The following is a 23,803-nucleotide window of genomic DNA, read 5'->3' as shown; positions in this document are numbered from 1 at the left end:
TTCATGCAATTCATGCTATGAAACAACAACAACAAAAAATCTGCCGTTTGTTACATTCTGGCCATAGAGAAATCCTGCATATCTCCCTTTTTATCTTTGAAACCACATATAATCATCCTGCAAACTTGCATGGAGGGAGATTACATTTGTCCAAAAGAAGAGGTCTTCTATGCCTGCACAGTTCCACCCAGACGTTTATAAGCCATCATTGTCCATCTCGTTCTCTCCATGTCAAGTCACTTTGACTGCCTCTGTTGGCATATATTTAGCAATGACAGGACTTTCTTTGCAAAGATCTGCATGTAAAGAATATAATCAATACTTGAGCTTCTCTCCTGTGCTTTTCAAACCAAGCTGGGTGTTTTATAGAAAGGAGGACTAAAGGAGAAAGAGCTACATGCAGAGGCAGCCAATTTTCTTCTCCGACAATATTTTTTTCCCATGCAGTCAGCCAGCCAGCTAGAGACCTCTCTACAGTGTATCTTATTGCTTTCAACATAGAAGAGACACCATGCAAAGTTTTGTCCTACTGCTTGTATTTTGCTCACACTCCTGTAAGGTTCCTATGGCTCAAAAATATCCTGAGAAAAGCAAAAATCTTCAGTCATTGGCAAGTTTCAGCATTGGACTAAATGACAATCTAACCCACTTCATGAAAGCCGGTGGATCTACCATTAGCTGAGAAAAGCACATACCAGGATGGGGTGCACCACTAGAAGAAGCTATGTAGTGCCTCCAGCTTAGCGTCTTATGTACCAATATCATGCAGTGTTATGGCCCGCCAAAGCAACTGATACCCATCTAGTGTCAATTTAGTACTACGTGTTCAAGGATGTGGTCAAAATAAGTGTTACTAACACCAGTAGTAACATCAACCCCATGAGATGCTACCAAAAGCCATAATACTTTCAAACATCATGATCTGCTTACAAGTGACACCACATAAGCTAATTAGAAATCATTGCTCTTCTTTCCCCTCTTTTTATTAGCTTTATTATGATTATCTAGACCATTCTTTGCTACTGATCCATGCTACAGAATGGGAGACCAAGAATGTCTCATTCCGTTAGAAGAATTTCAGGATGCAGGCTTGAAGGATTATTCTACCATTTTTCCATTTATTTTCCATTTAACTATGCTGTTAAGGCTCTATAACATTTCATAACTTTCTTTTAAAAGAAAAACAAAAGGCAAAACATAGAGTATTGGATCCACAACAGAATGGTCAAAATCAGTGAAGTATAGCCTGATCAGCAGCATCTTCATGCTTTGACATGCCAAGAGTAGTATCCCTTGCAACATGGCCCTAGTTGGAAATGGTGGAGGAAAAAAAACAACAATTCTATGTTTAAATGAAGTCCCCCTGCTATGATATAGGGAGCATTATAGAGGAGCTGGAAATAAAAGAAATAAATACAAACCATCAATCTGTCATAGAGCAACTGTAACACTACCAAGTCACTGTGTTGTATGTGATTGTACTGAACCCTTGGCATTTCATGTGGCATTATCTGATACTAAAAATGTCTCTATCTCCCCCCCTGCCCAAATCAAAAGCATTTATAGTTCTGTTGCTATAGAGATACTACTCAATGTGTTTACCAGCATTTTTGCATGCATTTGGTTTCCTCTTCCCTCTGCCAGTTTTTAGTCATGCACAAAACAGCTCAGCAAATTATAGGCATTGTTATGCAATCTATGGAATGAAATTCTGTAGAAACACCAGAGGTGTCCTTGATATATTCCCCCACCCACCCACCCCAACACAGGCCAACAATATGCTGACATTTATAACTCCTTTAGCCAGCTGGCCACACTTTCAATCAACTGGGGGAGCCTCATTCTTTCAGTTGCTTTGTGGGAATTGTCCATTTGTCATCCTAAAAGAGGAACCTTTTAGCAGCAAATTCACAAGGCACTGAACAAGAACCAGGGCTCAAGTTGAATGAAAACGGCCAGCATGTATCCAGGACAGAATCAGGTATAAAGCACTTTGCTACAAAGGTAAATTTAAGCAAAAACACTTTCATATGAAAGCACAATGATCCTCCTACATCTTATCATTAGTAAACTTTGACATTATAATTAACTATACTCTATAACTGCCTTTTTTTTTTCTTTTTTCTGTCAATGTGCAATGCATCCTACAGGTTTGATGAAGTACTGATTTGTGCCATGGCTCACACTCTACAGTTTTTGAGGTGCCCTTAGCTATATTGTTATAATCTGCAGCTACAATCCACAAGTTTTTTTTGGTGATAATTACCCAAAACTCAGCCTGAGCAGAGACTCTCCATTTACTTAACTGAGAACATACCGTTCAGTATACTGTTCATATGAAGGAACTGCTCATTTGAAGCACCTTTGCCTGCACTGACTTAAATGAGAAAATATACTTTTTCTAAATATGCACTTGTTAATCTTATCAAAGGGGTGAGCTTAAGAGATTGGCATTTTAATTGTCATGGATTTAGATTAAATATGCCACCAGTTGCTTTATTTCCTTTCTTTAATGTGTGCAGTCAATATTGTCAGAAATATTCAGGGACCTCAGCAATAAACTGCAGTAAAACAAACAAAAATGTAACATCAGTCAATACAGCTGAACACCGGAGCATAAAATGGTGGTAGAAGCCGTGGTGGTGGTATGTGGGAAAGGGGCTATTTCTCTGAATTGTAAAGCCATGTATGCTTTCCCACTTAACTAAGTATTTTAACTTAGATATCATAAAATGCAGAGGTGGGCAAATAATGTAATATGCCTGTTTTGTCCAATTAGCTACTAATTACTAACTTTAACAACATAGTGTCTTCCACATGTCTCAGGAATAAGCAGGAAGAGATACTGTCCCTTGAAATCAAGACACATGGATGACTAGCCTGTTTGATAATGGAGCTTTTCTTAACTTGGTGGTCCCCAAACTAGGATTTTGAAGCCCAGACAGGGGAAACGGTAAAGGGATGTTTTAATGATGACCATTTTCCCTCAGCAAAGGCCTGCATTTGCCACAAGTGGCCGTCCTTCTTGCCTCTGCCCACCTTACAGGAAAGAAGAGTTAAAGAAGGAACCAACAGCAGAACTTCAATAGTGCTGAAAATATCTGTGGTGCTGAAAGAGTTGGCACCAACCTGGCCCAGTACTGCAATAATAACAACAATATGGAAGAAATGTGGAGTCGTACGGCCACTAAGGTCATAGGGTTTCATAAAAGGATATGTTGGACCTACATATCGGATGGAATTATCTGCAAAGGGTCCACAAGTGCAAACTTTGGGCATCACCATTTCTTGCCTGATGCATGGATTAAGATGTCAGGCTGTTGTTTTTAGTGCAACTAATATTTTCAAACAATACTGGTCAATAAATCATATCTTAAACTATCTTACTATCTATGTGATGATTGGACCTTATCTACATACCCTTTCTTATTCCTCCATCAGGCGGGCAGGGATATTCCCCGGTTGATAAGAGGAAGCAAGGTCCATATCTCTCCCGAGTGCCAGAACGGGTAAATGGCAGACCTTCCTCAGGTGACATAGCCTGGTCTATGTGGGGACAGTCTTCATTTGCCAGCGCCGCCTTGGCCACCTCCCCATTCAGTTTCGAATCTTCAAACATATAAGCAGAAGGCTATTGAAACACTAAGCATGCTTGCGTTGAAATGAAATCTCTCCGTAGAGTTCCACAACTAGGTGGTAACAGTATGGGGAAAAAGGAGCTCATTTGTCCTAGGTACCTTGGTGAAGTGCAGGGCACTCTTGTTTAAAGGAAAAATGTTAATGGGGGAAAACAGAAGAAAGAGAATGTTAGCTTGCTAGAAACATGGCTCCTAACTCTGTGAGAAGAAGTCTGTAATTCAAAATGCGATTATATCCAGTATGATGGAAGCTGGCACCCAAATTATCCATTTTTCATCTAGCTGCCTAGGACTCACAACATTTTTGAGGCTGGCACTAATGATGATTCAGGTTGTGGTACTAGTACATTCTAGCTCTGCTGTCTTACATCTTTTCCAGTGTGAATTTTGGTTCAAACAAAATCATCCTTACATAAGTAGTTTCCATTTTTGTATATACAAAACAGTGGCACTCATTTTACGCAGACACACAGAGCATGCAATGAAAATGTGAAAGCAGAACATGGATTTTTCTTTTACAGTAAAAATCCATGTGCCAAGAAGTTGAATGATGGTTCCCCCCTCACCCCCCTGGTGTATTTCTATGGCAGCAGAGGATGCTGGGTATCTCTGGATAATCAAATGAGATTGGAAAACAAACATACATGGCACATGATTAAAAATGACTTGTAAACATGTTTCCATCTACATGTTTTTTTAAGAGAATTGACTTTGTTTCCTCTGTGTGACTTGCTTCACAATCTCAAAGCAATTTAAAGTGCTCTTCTAAAAGTTTACTAAAGTGCAAATTAGTATATTAAGAATATAGGTGAAATATGGCATAGTTCAGTGTGGCCAAGAAGGAATCACCTTATGTAAAAGCAACCCTTTCAGAGGAACTGACACAGTATAGATAATTGTGTCATTCAAACTCTCAGTTGCCCAATGCTTATTACGTAAAGATAGCTGGACAGGCGTAGCAGCTGCCCTAACAGTTTTAGCTAAAAGGGAAATTGGAGCACTAGTATACTCCATTCTTATGCTAAAATTTAATGTTCAAACTTGTTCAACACAGCCTGTAGTTTCACTGATTCATAATGCGTAATTAATAAAATCAATCTCCTCATTTAAAAGAGACCATGTAACAATAAAATGTATTCACCAGTAAATAATTTGAAAACTTTCTGAGACTTAAGAATTTCAAGAGCATAATATATACAAATAACATTAGGAAGTTTCTTCCTAAGCTGATCCGCTTTCTTATTCTTGCTTTAAAATTTTAGGTAAGGATACTCTGAATCTGCCATTTGGTACTTGTGTAGTAAGTGGAATTGGTGGGCAAATTACTTTTGCTAAATTACTTTTGATTTTTGTATTCCCATAGTTTATACCTGTTATACTGACTCTATAGCTTATTTAGGAATTAACTACTTTACATTTACCTTTACAGTTACCTGGAAGACAATGATAATATAGAAATAGCCCATGGCATTATGTTGTTCCTTACCAAATTAGTATGCTGAGTTTTAACCATATCTACTTATAGCCTGCTTTTTTTTATTGAAGCCTCTTGGGTCAAGCTGTTATAAATGGAAAGTGCCAAGAACCTGGTCCTCATACGTTTAATATAACTGGATCCTGATAGACACAAAATCTAATGGCAGGTGGCAACAACACTATACTTGTAACATCTCCAGGAAATATCCAAGCATTTAATCCATTTTTAATGCAAAACTAAAATTTAATGTAAAAGCTAAAATTGCAAAGAGGCTGCTAATGCACCAGAGAGTATAATGTTCTCATTCAAAATCTTATAAGATTTCAGGTGAGAATATTGAAATGTCATGATATTTTAAGTGTGAATGCTGAAATCTGAGGAGATTTCACAGTGAGATTGCCAAAATGTCATGAGATTGGAGGAACTTGTGAAAAATTGATGATTTTTAATCCTATATTTCCAGTCTTTTGTGTCATTATGTGAAATCGCTTGATGGCACCCGCCACCTGAAAAATTTGCCAATCCCAATCCTACATTCTCTGTATTGACCTGCTTGGAGATGTAGAGTACTTCATTTTTTACGATATCATTTACATGTTTGTTAATGTTTTCCTTCAGCCAAAAAGTGATACTTGGATTTTGAGAAAGTCTGAGTCTTCATACACGTATTGCCATTCCTAAGAAGGAAATGGTGTATCTTATAGTGTTTTGTAAAATATCATTTGTTCTGCCACAGAACAAATCAATTAAATGCCAACATATAAGAGTGGCCAAGGCAAGCGAGCATGTGGACATGTGGTAGGATGTAAATAATTATATTTAATAAATAATACATGGGTTTTAATAAAATTGATTCATTTAATTCTCCAGAAAAAGAAGGGAGATCACAGAAATTGGCACTTTTACAAGTTAGATATTATGTGTTCATTTCTTAAGACAGCACATGAACTAGGCCAAGACAATTGAACTCTCATAACATTTTGTGATACTGGAGATTTCAGCCTCTTTTTCAAATGATTAAAAAAAAAAAGCTGTCTGGACATCATGAAAATGATTTCATGGTGCCCAACCTATGAACATTTTGCCAAGAGTTACAGGAATCTTCTATCCTCCATCTCCTTGATTTTCATCCAATCCTTCTCGAATTACCTTCTTGAATTAAGAGAAGAGAATATATGTAGCTCAGGGTTGAACTGTGGAGTCCTTGGGGTTCTCTGAGCTTGGTTGTTTTCTTGCAAACATTTCACCAAGCTTAGAGAACCCTAAGGACTCCACTTTCTTGAATTCCCAATTCAAGGAAGGAATCTAGACATTACATCAGAATCCACAAACGATAGCCTATGCTGCTTTTCCTTAACCCACAGTTTACAACAGATTGTCAATTTGGATTTGGTGGACAAGCACAATTCTTAATTTTCTGATTCAGCAACAATGGCTGCCCAAACCAGGAAGTAAGAAATGGCATTGAAGGAGCCAGAGAAAGCTCAGATATCAAACCATGTTATATCCAGATGATCTCTGTGTGAGGCTTGAGCTTCAAAATTTGTCACAATATTAATGAGTTTGAGTTATATTAGTAAAGTACAAAGGACAATTATTATCTTCTTGATAAGGGATATTATTTTTCTCCTTATATAATATTTGATTCATGTATTTATTTAAATCTTAATGGATGCCACATTTAGTTTTATTGCTTTCTATTATATTTTATTTGCTTGCATTTACAAATAGAAAATGAAAAAAAAATTAAAAGCATGGAATTATGGACATCTCTCCATGCCTCTGATTCTGACCTCTTGCAAATTCTGTAAATGCAAAATACAGGTTTTTTTTTAAAATGGTACCAAAGTGAGCATTACCTATATGCTCAATATGCAGAAGTTTTAGATACTAGGTCTGTTTCATGCTTTGAATTAGATTCCAAAAAGCACATGGGAGTGAGAATGCACCATCTTTTTGCATGCAGCTGCATCTTTTCTTAAATTGGCATAGCAATAAAACACAAGCATTGCACAGTTGTATTAGAAAGCATAATGCTTCAAAACAACACAATATAAAAAATAATTTCTCTACTGTCAGAATGAGGAAATGCTTGTGGACAGAATATTGTAGCATTTTTCAAAAATAAGCAGGTGGGCAACTACTTTCAAGACCAGGGCCACACTTGAAAACAAAAAAATTGCTTGGGGTCCATAGATGTGAGCGTCATGATGTCATCAGATGGAGAGGGGCCAAAGTCCCTGACCCTTTGTGTTTGGGGGAAGGGTTTTTACAAAGTGAAATGGGTATCAAAACCTAATTTTGAAGGAATGGAACATTTTAAGGGATGATCACTAGGATAGCTGAAAAATGGGATGAGATCTGTCTCATCAATTGAATCATTTCATTTGTGCATTTTTACCAATAAGCAACTGTAACTCCATCAAGAGATTATTCGCACTGTCACTGTGGATGGATGTTAAAAAGAACACTGACTATTTTTTTTAAAGGCTCCGGAAATCTGCGTTTGTGATTAGGAATTCAGTGAAGCACTTTACTGAAGCCAGAAATGCAGATGAAGCAGTCTAAAATAAAATTTGCATTCAATATCTTAGGAGACATGCCAAGAAACCTTACAGTATCATACTTAATTTGGCAGAGTGATAAATTATTCCTACTAGGAGATTAGAAATTTGACACGATGGGATGGCTCGGTAACTTCAAAGACCCTGAGAGCAATGCTGGTGGAATGGGAGCTCTTGGTAGGGTCATCTTTGCTGTTATGGAGGGTTAAAGATAATCTACAACAGGCATGAGGGAAGATGGGGCTCTGCGGACAAGATGGAAGCCAATCCATTTAGAAGAAAGAATTCCAAAATCAAACCTGGTAGAAGGCTATGGCAAACCACTTCTGTACAGTTGTGAAGAAAATTATATGGACATGGCTGAAAATTGAAACAAATTTTGTGCCAGATGATGAAAACCTCATGTCGGAAGGCAGTACCTATAATTACTGGAAAGGAACCAGAGGTGATGACATGACCAGACCAAAGTTGTAAGGAAGTCTGGTCACTGATGATGCCAGTATTAAAAGAGGAGGTTCTCATTTTTCAAGGACATAATACAATTCGGAAAACACAATGTGAGAAGCATGTACCAAGGGAAATTTGAAATGGTCAAAGCAGAAATGAAGCACACTAAATTGGATGTTTTAGGCATATGTAAATTTAAGTGGGCCAGATTAGTTACTTTAAATCAGATGACTTTTTGATATATATTCAAGGCATAAGACCATATGAAGGAATCAAGGGGCAATGTTTGTCAACAACAACTTCACTAAGGATGTGCTTGGTTATAAATGTTAGGATATTATCTATTAGAATTAATTAATGTCTGGTAAATATTAATGTTATATAAGTGTATGTCATTACTACAAATGCAGTGGTGGAAAGCACTGACAACGTCTACAGCAACTTGTACTAAGTGCTAAATACAACATTTTAAAAAAATATGGTACTACAAATGGTTGATTGGAATACAAGAATTAGAAAAATGGATAAACCTGGAATTACATGAAGATTTGGATTGGGGAAAATAATAATACAGAAGAAAAGTTAACAGATTTATGATGAAAATATTGTGTTGATTGCTGATACCTGCTCCATCTAACATAACCACAGATTCTACTCCTGGGCAACATCAGAATCAAATCAACTAACAATAGGAAACCAAAGAAGTGCAATTCTGTCAGCCAGGATGCTTCCAGATTGTGCAACAGACCATGAATTATTGATCTTAAATATATGATTATGTTTAGGAAATTAATGAGAGTGGGTGCACCAACAGGTTATAGCCATACGGCCATAATATCCATACCCACCCATACAGTCAGAATTTCAGATCAATGTTAAGAACAGATTTAGTATACTTAACATACACAAAAGAGAATCTAAGGACCTCTGGATCGAAATAAGAGATATAAGCAAGAAAAGCATCTAAAATTTCCAAGATGAAAAAATATCCAAGTTATCATGATATTCAAATAAGACAGAGGATAAAAGCCTTGAGCAATAAGAAGGATGTGTGGTCACAGACATCTAATGCCAAGCAAAATAGACAAAAAAAGATGACTCAGTCAAGAAGATGGTCAGCAAGTAGATGAAAATAACACAAACATGTTGTGTTATTTGAGTGATTAGTGATGTTTTAAAAAACAGCAATCACAGAAAATTTATCACTGATGTAGGACTGGAGTAATCATGGAAGAGGTCCAATATATGCAAATGAAGCTAAAGAAATCTACTGCAATCCTTTACCAGTAGGATTATAGAAGAACAGAAACATTTTCGGAGACAATATATTCAGGAACTGACTTCCCCACCAAATAAAGAGACAGTAAAACAGCTCATACAGAAAAGTACCCAGTGCAGATGAAATGCCCATTGAACTATTTAAAGCTACAGGAGAAGCAGCACTTAAATAGCTAACAGCTCCATGAAAGAAGACTGTGTGCCCCAGAGTGTATCCTGGAGGGAGTTGCAGAAGAATGCACAAATGACCAAATTACCTACTCTTTGAAATGAGTAGGGAGAGATATAGTGGTTCAGGATAGAGAAGGGAGTGAAACAAGGATGCATTTTGTCCCCATATCTGTTTAACTTGTTCAGCAAATCTATTATAAAACATGACAGGACTGGAAGAGATGTCAGCTAGAATCATAATTCAAGCTAGAAATACTAACAGTCTGAGATATCTAGACAACCCTACTTCATTGATTTAAGTGATTTAAATGAAGATTTAAATGAGGTCATTAAGTAAGTAAAATGGAAAGTGAAAAATATAGATTAAAGTTAAAAATTAAAGTTATAAAGGTATTGTCAACCAGCACGCTAATGAACTCACAGATGATGTGAGGGAGTGAATGTAGTTGATAGTTTTTGTTTTCTTGGACTCAGAAATCAAGATGGACAGCAGAGGAGATTGGTTCAAGAGAAGAAGGCAACAGCAAACTTAAACAAGATCATGAAGGATAAGGGTATTTCTGTGACAATGAAGATCAGAATAATTAAAGTAATGGATTTTCTAGGAGTAACATGCAACTGTGAAAGCTGGACATTGAGAAAGATCAAAAGGAAGAACATGGATTCCTTTGAATAATGGATGTAGAAACCATTATTAAGTACTATGGACTTCAAGAAAAACCAGTTGGTCCTGGATGAAACAAAGTCCTGACTAGTCACTTGAAGTGATGATCAAGAAGCAGAAAGTCACATACTTTGGGCTTCAGATGGCAGCAGGTGATGGGCTAGGAAAAACAACTATGCTTGGCAAAATTGAGGGAAGTATGGATCAATGGGGAATGGATCAGGTGGATCAATGGGGTCTAGGAGCTCCCTGGAATGCCCTTGGAAGAGGTATGGATTGTTGTCTGGGGCAGGTTGAGATGGTGGACATTTATCCATATAGTTGCCAGGGACTGGGCCTGACTCAATGAAACCAAACTTAAAGATGGTATTTCCTTGTTAAAGAAATCTTTAAACCAACTTAAAAATAGGATTTTCCTTCTTCATAAAAACAAACTTTTGTTTATGTGCTGAGAGCAACTTATTTAACTATCAGTCTCAAAGTGAAAATATTTGTTCGATTATATGCATGGTTTCATTAGATTTGGTAAAATTGTAATTCAATCATACATTTAACTCACGTTTGTGAGACTGCACTTACACTGTTAAGTTAGAATTCTGATGTGCTCTGGATGAATTGTTAATAACTTTTCGTTTGCTTGTTCTTCCTACCCCATCCCATATTTATACGTGTTATTTATAATGGAGTTGGTCCTCATGCTTTAATCACTGTGACTTAAGTTTGGCTCAACTAAAATATGACAAATCAGGATCCAGTCTCAATATTTTTTGCCCTTCTGTATGCATTCGGAATGATACATCATTAAAGATTACAGCCATCCGTTTATTTGTCTTTTGTTGAGAACTAAACACAAGACCACCTATCAAGATTTGCTTCATTGAAAATAAAAGGGACATTTTCAGTTAGGCTCTAGTGCAGCAAAAGATCCACCTGCCTTGTGCAGCAGACCGTGCTCAGAAAGACAAGCTGGACATTTAAATGTGCCAGAGCTCTAGAGGGATTCCAGAAGGAAGAGCCACTCCTGCTCCATTGTTTGCTGTGAAAGGAGATGACTCATTCCAGTGCTAAGTACCCTTCCTTAGGAGTAAGTTCCACTGAACATCATGGGCTCATTTCGATCGTTAAGGGTAGGGTAGCCTGTTTGTCATTAATTATAACAGAGAAGAATTACAGAAGAGACAAGAAAACCAGACAAGTAATGATGAAATGAGGAAATGACAGCTTAGAAAGATGATGGATGCAAGTACAGCTTGGAGCTATGGTAGAAGTGATTTTGAAAACAGGAGTGGAATTCTCTTACAGCAGATACATTTTGGAATTATTCTGCTGGAGAGCTATGCAACTTCACTTGTTTTCCATGCAGATAGTACTAAAGAGAGTGACATAGCGAATTAGCGCCATGTCACGTCAAGTACTTACTTTTTCTTTTGGCATTTATACCTTTTTCATCAGGATTTGTGTGTGTGTCACAACCTCAGTGGAGTTTACCTACAGCCTGTGATATCCCTTGTTGTTTTGGATTTAAAGAACTGTATTCTAATGTCCTTCTGTTGCCCAGTATGGAACTCAGGTTGATGACAATTGAAGAAAAACTTCAGAATATAAAATGTGACAGTCTGTAACATATATAAGTTGGAAGCAACATATAGGAGTAAATAAATAAACAAATAAATAAACTAAATAGTGAGAAAGAGAGAAAAAGAGAAACATGAAGAACATGCAAAGACTTCATTTGTTCCTATACAGCAGCTGCATTTTTAGCTATCTCAAAGCTTTATAGTTTTAGCTTTTTGAACCAGTATTATTGCTTTTAATAAACCTTCCAATTGTCTTTTGTGTGTATCTCTGTGTGTTATCTTCAATGTCATCTTCATACCAAGAGATCTTATGTTGGTAAAATTTAGCTTAGCATGCTAAACCCAGAGGCCCTTATACCCAACCTACCTGTGAGTATTTACTCACCAGTGTGTTGAATTGGATCCCTCCAGGAAGTGTAGGTCCCAGTAAAGGTCCTTCAGCGAATAATCTCTCTTACACCTTACTGACCAACACTGTGACCTGCCTCCTAGACAATACCCCCATTTTTAGAGGCACAGTGTCTCATACCTCTAAGAATGAATGAAGAATGGTTTACTGACAGCTGAAGCCAAGGGGTCAAAATAAGCATGTGAAGGTCAGGCAGTCTTTCTTTAACAGGTCACTCTGGAAAGTTTCAGTTGGGCAATCCTGAAAAAAAGGTTTGTTCCCAGCAGTACTTCCAAAAATGTACCTCAGAATTTGAAGTGGTCTTGCAGTACGTACAGCCTATCATAGATAGTGGCCCTATCTATGAAATCATACTAAAACCATAGCAATGTTCTAATAGGATGCTCTATGCACAGGTCAGACATTGAGGGAACATTACATTCATGATACAGCTGGGAGAGGGAGGTTTAACGTGGGTACTACCTCTCCCTATTACCCCTTGATCCCTAGGTTTAGGTTCATTCTTAGATAATAAACACTGCAACATGATGATCATGGGATATATGCCATTCATGGAGTGGGAATGAATGGAGTGGAGTGGGAATGAATGTGAAGGATCATGAGCGCAAGAATGGTTAGTTAATGAAAATAGCAGATGCAGAAGGACCTCAGCAGAAGTTTACATCATGTATAAGAGAGTAAGAAAAAGTACACTGAAAAGATCCCTATGAAATGATCATTTGCTCCTTTTTCTAGTTGTAACTAGACTAAACTAATCATCATTTGTTCTCTGCTAGTGGCCTAGCATAAACTTTATCACCAGCTCCAGGATTCAAATCACCAGTGCTTTAGCTTCCCATTTTATTACAAGTTCTGATTTTAAGACATAATTCCAAATTCAGATCAGATCATTGTCTTGGACTTTTTTTTTTAGCACAGCTGCATTGATGTTGATCAGCATCGGTGCAGGAAGTGACCAATGAAGGTCAGATGGCTGTCAACGTAACCTGTGATTGCAAAATTTTCAGTGAAGCAAATAGATTTGGATAATGCCACAAGGTAGAGAGCTGCTCATTTTCCTCCTACCCAGTTTCACTTGGGTAACTGACATTCACATTCATGTATTTCCAGTGTCAAGTAAATAACATAGCTGCTAGGCTTTCATTGCAACAGAGAGTGAATGATTGTCCAATCTTGGTATTTAAGGAACTGTAACACAATTGCCTCTATTTACTAGACACACATGAGCAAATCCAGGATTTAGACATTCCTAGACAGAGATTATATTGCTAAAGCTAGAATTTCAAATTGGGATTATCATAAAAAGCATAATTATTGAACTATTTTTTTTTAAGTGTAGAGACATGGAATTTGTTGGAAGACAGCCAGTGTGGTGTCATGGTGAATTTAAAAGTCTAGAACCAGGAAAAGTCAGGATTTAGTCTACCTCAGCCACTGAAGGTGTGACTTTGGGTCAATCCCTGTCTTTTAACCTAATCTCTCAGTAAGGATAATATTGGAGGAGAGGACACTATGCATACTATTTGAACTCATATATTTTAATAAAGAAAAGTAGAATTTTAGACCATTATGGTTGATTCTAGGGAGACAAATTAAATCAAGATGTGCTGAAATGTTCCAGTAACAATTCAAATTCAATGCAAGTTTGGGGAAATAAGTAAATAACTCTTCAAATTCTGTTCCATTTCTACTTGCGTCCTCTGACTCTGACATAGCAAAAGCAGAGGGCCAAAGTGAAATTGACTTTGAACTGAAATCTGGAAAAATCTGTTTTCCCTGCCTCAGAAGAATCCAGAATAGCAAGATGTCATTGTTTATGCTTTGCTGTTTCAATTCAGAATGGATCCATTCCAAATGATCCTTTAAGATGTGAATAAGCATCGTAAACTCCATTTCATAAAGCTGCATCCCTCAATCATGTTTTCCTCCTTAACCTCCTAATGCTTTAGACTTCTCATTGTATGATATTACGCAGTCACACAATGAGCTTCTCCAGCCTCATCAGTCTCAGCAGAGTAATGTTCAGTGTAATGTTAGCAAGATCTCTAAAAAGCGTTTCTCAGTATAATAGGCTCAAGCGAGGAAGTTTGCTATGTAAACCTCTTTTCCATGCCTACCCATGGAAATGGAACGTGTTTCCTCACCATGTTTATATCCTTTTCTCTGGTCTATGAGGAGCTGGAGCATAGTTACAGTATGCCTTGATCATTGCAGCAAAGAGTGTTAAATTAAGTGATTGAAACCTATTGTGCTTGTTTGTTTTTGTTCTTTTTGTAAACAAAGGGCCTGTTAATCTCTGGTAATTTTTCTCTCCCTCAGGGAAAGGTCTGAAACGCAAATTCTCTCCTCTTGGTCCTGATTAAAAATATCAAGAAAGGTAAGGGCTCCAGTCCAAAAAACATAACAATGGTGCTTCTGTAACTAGCTCCAAATTAAAACAAATATGTATTTGTTATATCTGTTATTTAAGCCTGTGGTAAATCTGAACACTGGGATGACTTCATTGTCTTTTGCCCGTGTGGGTGTGGGATGAACTGGGGTAAAATTGCCATTTAATGAAGGGTAAAGTTTAGGGTTGTTTTCACAGGAACATAGGAGCCAACTTTTGCTAGGCAAAACTGGTCCTACTTGGTGCATATTTTTATATGAAATGGGAGCGATTCTACATTGTTCCAGAAGAACTTCCAAGCTCACCCTCGATGTATTGGAAATGGATATGAGGCCTTCGGCATGCAAAGAGCACCCTTTACTCCTAAGTGATGACATGACCAAATGTACTGTTCCATTTGGGATAGGTAATGGGAACGTCACGATGCCTGTGGACACCGCCACCAGACTCCACGTTCCACCAGTTTTTTCTGTAATCAAAGCAGTGGGAAGCTGTCTTGCTGCAAAGCAAAGAGCCAGCTGTTTACTCCATACAGATTTGCAAGAGTGCTTATGGGCTCACATGGGCCCCACAGGCATTCTTAGAAATAATGCTGTAATGGTGGATGGCTGCAGCTCCAGGAAAGTCCCAGGAAAAATGCAAAACTAACAGGAGATTACAGACTGCATTTTGGAGGCAGGGGGAGGACGGTTGGTTAGAGGGGAAGGCAGGGAGCACCATCACTAGCCTGCCATTGGATACACTGGTGTTGTTTGACTGAACATATCTAGGAATGTGAATAGGTAAGTGCTTTTACGGCAGCCATTTTGTGAAAGTGCTCACATCAAGCTCTGAAAACTGCAAATATGCTCGCCGAACACAAAATCTCGCCTGACTTTTACTGCATTCAAATATACCTCGTTGGCTTTAGTGATTTTGCTTCTGTGCAACTAAGATCAGGAATCACTTTTTCCTTCAATAAGGCAAAACAGTTCTATTAAAGTAAACTATCCATTATGAGGTAGGTAGTGCAATCCTGTCGTGAAGCTGGTTATGCAGTTTCTAATGAATCCTCAAAACCGAGACATCTAGACCATCCTAAATGAAGTTGTGTGGTGCATAGGCTTGTATTACCTTAGGAGAATCAGCAAACATACATATTATCCTCTATTATACCTTTACTACATTATTAGAGTTGGCCTGAGGCCGGGCATGGCAGTTGCTTCAGCTCATCTGATAGCCTAGAACGTGTTCCCTACTTCTAAACATTGGAAAGTTGCAACAAGCACAGAGCCACATCACATATTTCTCCCAGACTGATGACAGTTAGATACCTGGTGCACAAATACACCCATTTTACTCTTTTCAGTCGCTTTTTAATCGCTCCAGAACTCTTTAGGAAAAAACAAAACAAAACCCTGTCTCTTCCTTAACACGGACTGTAAAAGCCGGAGAAAACAGATACCTGTGCAAACGTGTAGGAATATTTTTGCACTGGAATTTACTAGTGTTGGCAATGACATCGGCCATTAGAGGAAGATTTAAATGAAATCGGGGATATCTCACTACATTAAGAGTAGAATAATCTCTTTTTAAAATTTCCTACTGCACCAGAAACTGACTACAGCTGATCAATATCTTATTGCAAGGTGCACAGAACATTCATTAAGTCTGCCTCTGAAGTAGCTTGCTTCCTTGTATTCTGTACAACATAGTAGTAGCTGATCACTACATGGTAAGAATTATAATAAAATGATAAAGAAAGCATGTTTCTTCAGATCTGGAGATGAGAGTAGCTAAAGTTACTTAGGATAAAGTGGGCATCTACAGATACTGTATCTACAGATGCTATCTATTCCATAGCCACTGATAATTGTGTGTTAGTTGTGATTCCCTTCGGTTTCTTCTCACTTCCAGGATTGGAGTATCTAAGTCCTGAGACTGATACTTAGAAGCTTGAGTGCTGATGGCGCTCATACACAGAAAATAAGGTATACGTGATCTCCTTGGAATATCCAGATCTCTTGATTCTCAATATAACAGAACTCTCCTCAATTCCTTACTGCCCTCCCTGCCAATTAAGTATTAAACATTGGCTTCAATTGTACTGAATAAACAACCAGGTACTATAATCCAACTCTATTAAACAAATTACAAATGGGCTCTTGGAGCTGATGGAAAGCAGGAACAAACTGTTGGCGTTAAGGCTCATGCATGCAAGCTGGCCAATTGTTTTCTGCACATAACCCTTTTCATGTATAGAACCATTTGTTGACACCCTAATGTGAACTGGGCTGCATAGAAGTGCTAGTCCAGTCATAACCAGTACAAAGTAGCTGCTTGGTTTATGCCATATACAGTCCAGTTCACTTCATACTGCACAGAATTCCATATGTAAGAAGAAATAGACCAACGATAACAGGTGGCCACAGAACCTTGTTACACACATGGGTGACAAAAGATTTTAGAGCCTCCACGAAAACCAAATGGTTCTCCTCTGGACTACAGGCACCCGATATGCAGGGACATTGCTCAGCAATTGGAAATATGCAGCATACTGCTTCGTAAGCATTGTTTTATCGTCCCTGTGTTACAGAATCATACATGTACTTCTTTACTCATGAAGAAGTTGCATTATTCTTGGTGATGACTTTGTGATAAGCATTTGCAACCTGAGAAGAATGGGCAGAGACAAATCATGTAGGTATGTGCAAAGAGTAAAATAGTAAAGAGGCAGTCATTTGCATGAATTGTGGCCAGCCTGGAGCAATGGAAGTCTTCAAATTAAATTAAAGGATTAAAAAAAAAATCCACAGGGAAGAACAGAGGCAAAAATGAAAACTTTTACCCATCTGGATGGATTTTCAAGTTCCACAAAGAAATAACTGAAAAGTTCTACTATCACTTTGTCATCTCCTAGAAATTAGCATTTGGCACTGGTGAAGCCACACACACAAAGGAAAGTTGTACTTCTTTTGTGTTCTTTCAATAGCATCCACATGCATGGCTATGAGATGGAAAGAGAAGAGTCCTCACCCACATGGAGCAATACATTAGATTTTCCACAAAAGTAAATAAATAAATGGTACTGCAAGACCATCATAAGCTCATCCTTTAAACAGATTTCTTAATCACTAAAGTTTAGCACGAACTGCTATATAAATGATTTTTTTCTCAATATATACCAATCAGAAGTGTTTTTCCTCCTAACACTTAGGCTGAATATTGCACATGGCTTGCAACTTACATTGATTTCACCAGCCATAATAATTTGTGTCTATTTTCCTTAAAATTACATTTTTTTTCCACAGAATAGGTCAATGATATTCCATGGGTAGAGGTAGATTATGGGGTTGAACTAATCAGATCAAAGCCCTGTATGTTTGTGTGCTCTTTGAGGAATCTCATAAAACTGAGATAGTCCCATAACTGACCACTAGCCATGGGATATTATAACATATTCCATGATGACTAGTATTTTTATTCCCCAACTTCTATGTTGAACCAATGTGAAAAATAGTTTTGTCTGAATGGGAATATTTTCTTATTGCTTTCATTTATCACTATCATCATTATTATCATCATTGTTTAAAAAAGATACCCTGTGAGATTATCGCTCAAGGCTCTTCAGAACAAATCTGCCCCAAATGGCCACCGTGCTCCCCTTTTTCAATCAGCCTTTTAATAGTAGATGGTTGAAGAAGCTGTTGATTGTAGACTAAGTTTTCACGAGAAAGCATTGATGCACCTCATGTTTTGAATTCTAAGTGCTAAGCTTCTGTATGATTCTACTATAATCAAATGGGTTGAATTGCCTGCCACAGCATAAAATCCTTACATTTAATCCTTTCTGAACCCCATCACATGTCTTTAGGAAATCTAAGCTGTTATTCTAATGAGTAAATAACCATTTGGGGGGAAAAAAGTGTTTTTCTTATGGATCTGCATGTAGATATAAGCTACTGTTTGCTTTGTTCCTCTAACCTCCCCCCCTCCCCCCCAAATCCATGATTTTCTGCAACTTTAGAAGTAGCTAAGTACAAAAGGAAAGTAGCTACAGGAAAATGTATTGTATATTTGTGTTTTCTTTCCGGGGCAAAAACTGTGCCCTTGGCTGCTAATATGCTAAGGCAGCAGACAAACTTTGAGAACCATCTTGAAATAAAAACATAGTCTGTCAGTGAAAGTTGTAGAACTCTAAAAATATTCTTCTGCTCAATCTAGTTATTCCTTCAGATCCGTTAAGTATCCTGTTAAACAGGATTGATTTGAAGGCTCCTAACAGACCTGTGCACTGCTAAGTTTTGTTTATCAGCTTCTCCTGTTAGTCGTTTGTCCCTGCAACCTGTATGTCCCACACATGATTCCATTTGTGGTAGTGGGACAGTAATGGGATAACGTGCTACCCATTGGGCTACGAAAGCAGTCTGACTGAATCTTTCAAGCTCTAGAAAGGATGGAGATTACAAGTCAGATGGACATTCCTCTAAGAGGTTTCCTACCTGCTCTGTTAATTTCTAACATTTCTTCTTGGGCGAGCGGGCATGTGTCGCTCTGAGTACTGTGGTGTGGAGAGTTTATGACAGATTTACAATAATTGGGGGATCCCAGCTGGGGCGGCCGCGGGATATGCTTCTTTTTTTTCTTTGGTAGCTTCTGCTTAGCCATAGCTAAGGAGTAATACATTCCAAAATTGTTCACAATGACGGGTACAGGCATGGCAATGGTCAGCACACCTGCAAGAGCACAGAGGGCCCCCACCAGCATGCCTGACCAAGTCTGAGGATACATGTCTCCGTAGCCCAGGGTAGTCATGGTGACAACAGCCCACCAGAAGCCAATGGGGATATTTTTAAAATGTGTGTGTTCGCTGGCACTAGGGTCATTGGGTTTAGCACCTATTCTCTCGGCGTAGTAGATCATCGTGGCAAAGATTAAGACGCCCAGTGCCAAGAAGATGATGAGCAGCAAGAATTCATTTGTGCTGGCACGGAGAGTATGACCCAAAACCCGCAGTCCTACGAAGTGGCGGGTCAGCTTGAAAATTCGCAGGATTCGCACAAACCGGACCACCCGCAAGAAACCCAAAACGTCCTTAGCAGCTTTGGAAGACAGGCCACTGAGTCCAACCTCCAGGTAAAAAGGGAGAATGGCCACAAAGTCAATGATATTCAAGGTATTTTTGATAAATTCCATCTTGTTGGGGCAGAAAATGACCCTCATCAGAAACTCAAAAGTAAACCAAATCACGCAGACCCCTTCAATGTAGGTCAGGAAAGCCTCCGTCTCAGTCTCCTGATAGACCCGCACCTGGGTGTCATTCCCAACAATTTCCTTCTCTGTCTTGTTAACGATAGGATTAAATCTCTCATGGGTCTCGAGGCAAAAGGTAGTGATGGAAACCAGAATGAAGAAGAGGGAGGCAAATGCGATATACTGTAGAAAGAAAAATAGAAGAAAATAGTTAGAGAATAAAGCCTCTTTGGGGAGGATAGAAAGATCACCAAGCATACAGAGATCCATTTGTGAGTCATTAAAGAAAATAAGACTGGCACAAACACCTAAATGCAGATTCTTGGCCCTCATTTTGTAACCAGGCCCTTGCCTAGTTAATTTATGAGCAAAGTGAAGGCTCACCTACAGTTCAGGAAACATCTTGGGAATCTTCTTGTCATGCTCTTGTGTAGAATTTGTTTTGCAATTTCTCTTTTTAAAAAAATTAACATGCTTACAATTTTGCCTCAAAGAGAAAAGTGGATCTTGTTTTGGCACTCAACATTCTGGAATCATAAAAAGAGGTGCTATATTAAGTCCAAGAAAGTGTTTGCCAAAATATATGGTATGGCATGATTACTCTTAGATGACATTAGTGAAAAGAGCCAGGCCAACTGTTCATTCAGTGTGGTGGAAAATTCCCAGTGTTTAACACTGTATCCCATGATAGCTGATGCTGCTATAATCAGTAAGGTTAAGCACTGAGAAAAAAAAAAGATATTAAGTTATTTTATGTCATAGCACTGTTTTAGTTTGGGGATCAGAGCATTTTAATTGTCGTAAGCCTCCTTGAATATTTGCACAAGGAGCAAAGCAGGTCATAAATTCAATAAAAGAAATACATCAGTGAATAAAAATGTAGGCAAGACTTTTAAAAAAGGGGGAGGTGATAATCATAGGTATAACTAGAAGAAAAGTTAGATAATTAACTCAGTCGCCAGACCCTTTCTTAATCTGATGTTCCTCAGATGTATTTTAATTTCAGCTCCCAGAATTACAGTACATTCCAGCATGATCACAGTTATAGTCCACATGCGTTGGGCAGGCATGATGTTGGTGATGTAGGTATGAAAACAAGTGAAGAGTGATATCAGATATTATGGTCAAGGATTTCAGGACAGAGGGAGGATCCGTATACTAACAAGAGTGGTTTGGAACAGAGTGCTGAATGCTTTATGAAATGAATACATTTTTTTTTCATTTATGGAATACTGAAGAACCAGCCAGTGAAAATGGAAGACACTGGTAAATGTCAATATGAACTGCACTTGTGCTGTAACAGCAGTGAAAACATGCTGGTATTTCAAATTGGATGTTTTCATACATTTTTTTCTTTTCTTTTCTTTATTTGGACAGGGTTGCTGGTATATTTTAGATTATAATGTTGTAAGTAACATCAGGAAAGTAGTACTTCACATGCTTAAAATCTCTGCTTTTCGATCCATTTTTCCCACTTGGGCTGTTTCATACATATGACCTAGTGCTGAAATGAAGCCCTTATACAGTACTGCAAAGCCCTTGTTCCAGTGAAGCTCAGCTAAAACCTCCAACCAAAGTCACAGGGTTTTATAAGTAGAAAATCAGGAATACATAATTTATTACTACACAAGACTTGAATCTTACTAATATCAGGTGGATATTTAAATACTTATTTAAAGCTCAGGAATAATTTATTAAGGATCTCTCCAATTATATGCTCATTGCTTTCGTTGTTCCTGTTTTTCTGATCTCAGAAGTGGGAAAAGACCTAAATATTTTGGAATCATGACACCATGGTCTTCAGTCGTTCTTCTCCCAAATAATCCACTACCATTACGGTATTCAGAACTCACTTGATCTATTCAGGTTATTGCACTGTTAAGCCTCCTGAAAGTGATAACTTTCTGTCAAGGACACCAAACTTTCAGAGTAATATTGATTCAGTTTTACATCTGTCAGTTTCAGTGTAACCATTAGTGACAAGAGCATTGCTTCTATTTCACTTCAGTGCTACTATCATTTGTGTGAGAATTGCACTTCTATACCAGTGTAAAAATAGGAACATCAGGTTTATTCATATGCATTACAAGAATGCCTTAGGCATGCCTACCGAGTTGTAGTCTCTGAAATGAGAATTAACGATCCAGAGATAGATATCTTAAAATGCGAAACACAAATATTCTGAGTTAAAGATTAATTGTCAGTTCAACTAAATATCAGTGCAGAAAGAAGTCAGAGATTGTACTAAGACATCATGGGCTTATGATTAATGAAACTACTGTATGCTTAAACTAGACTCAGGATGTTTCCAACTATGATTTGTTTAGTGTGTGAACCAGTAACTTTGGATTGTTTGTTTTGTAACACAGCAGGACCACAAGCCAAGAAATCAAATATGGTTTATGACTCTGTTTTTTTAGAGTGGAATGAACCATTCCAGGTTCCCAGTTAATATGAAATGAGCCAGAAGTCTCCCAGGCAAGGGGAGCCAAGTGGGAGCAATCAAGCAGCTAACACTAGACCACTTTGATTGACTATGACATCCAGAGACTGGTGTATAAAACTTTGAGGAGCAGCCCTTGTTCATGTCCTCATTCACACTCCCTAGACTATAGTGCTGCACAATGCTTCAGAGCATACAGGAGTGCACCTGAAACATCTGTCTGCAACTCCTTAAAGTGGCAGATTTGGGCAGCTATCTCCATGCACTCCAAAACACCTTTTTCTCTGAGTCCAACAGCACTATCAGTTAGCCGGGAAAAAAACACAGCCTTATCTTATATAGCATACAGTATTGTTTTTTACAGGAAAATGGGATAAATTGAGTGCCTTAGAAATGAGGATCAACTAAAACTCATAACAATAAATTAGAAACCTAGTCAGGAAGCAATGAAATAAAATGTAGGAAGGCCACTATAATGTTTGTGGAGAGATTAAAAAGCACAGATGTGTGATATGATTTAACTCACAGAGCAATGACACTTCTAGGGAATGGTACTTAACCAAAGGGATATGAGACAACTATGTAATTTTTTCCCCAGGAAAGAGATATACTATTTTATACTTATGAATCAGAACATCATCATTCCAAAATCCACAGCTGAACAATATTATCATCATCATCATTATCATCATCATCATCATCATCATCATCATCATCATCATCATCATCATCATCATCTAGTTCATTGTTCTGCTTCAAAAAAGGCTGCATTTTATATCACAGCTAAGAAACCAACATAGGACCAAAGTTTCCCAAATAGGATAAATAATTATTCAGTCTTAACTAATCATGCAAATGCCTCATCTCTAATACTTCCTGACCAGATAATGGATAGACAATAATAAGAGAGGTGCTGTCATGGCAAGATATTCTTTAGTTACAAAGAATATTATTTTTCTAGTATGCTGGTCATAAAATGTTGTGGCTGACAAATGTTTCTGTCACCTTCCCCACCCACCCTAAGCTGACCCATTGTCAAAGTTACGTGGCGTACAGTTGCTATGGTCACCAAGGCAAGTTCACTGAATAACATCAATGATTAAATACTAGTATCTGGCATCAGTGTATTCAAGAGTCTTTACACCTTTCCCAGCCATCAGCTGTGAGTTCTTGGTGATGTCAGCAAAATGGGAATTAATTGATAGAGCTGAAGTCAGGCTGGGGTCTTAAACTATTGAACTTACACCCCTCACCAAAGCATGTCAGCAATAAACTATCAGGCTTGCATTCCTCACCAGAACATGTAAGCAATAAACTACCAGACTCGCATTCCACAATGGAGCGTGCCATCAATCTCAGTTTTAAGGTTGCAAATTGGCTGGAGTGGGAAGATGTTGATTAGATAAGGTAAATAGCTGTGAAGTCCAGGGGAATCCGGAGGAGGAAAAGACAGAAGAAAAGAAGCAGATGTGAAACTATATAAGACTTGAAGAAACATTGTTATGGACACTGGT

At 38.0% G+C, this 23,803-nt stretch overlaps 1 protein-coding gene across 1 annotated transcript in view; it reads right to left on the bottom strand.

Annotated features, from left to right (window-relative positions):
• Positions 1-231: 231 nt before the first annotated feature.
• KCNC1 (potassium voltage-gated channel subfamily C member 1) overlaps positions 232-23,803 on the bottom strand; it is a 125,913-nt gene continuing 102,341 nt past the window's right edge. The window contains exons 2-4 of the mRNA XM_007430650.2: positions 19,096-20,029; positions 3,421-3,609; positions 232-296 (exon numbers count right to left, since the gene is read on the bottom strand). Of these exons, the coding sequence (XP_007430712.1) occupies positions 232-296; positions 3,421-3,609; positions 19,096-20,029 (1,188 nt within the window). The remainder of the gene's footprint in view (positions 297-3,420; positions 3,610-19,095; positions 20,030-23,803) is intronic.

This window comes from Python bivittatus, unplaced genomic scaffold (genome assembly GCF_059951505.1).
Source record: "Python bivittatus isolate LINGU-HERP-01145 unplaced genomic scaffold, Pbiv_v1 ctg000480_np1212, whole genome shotgun sequence".
Taxonomy (NCBI): Eukaryota; Metazoa; Chordata; class Lepidosauria; order Squamata; family Pythonidae; genus Python; species Python bivittatus.
This window is presented reverse-complemented; position numbering and strand designations above follow the sequence as displayed.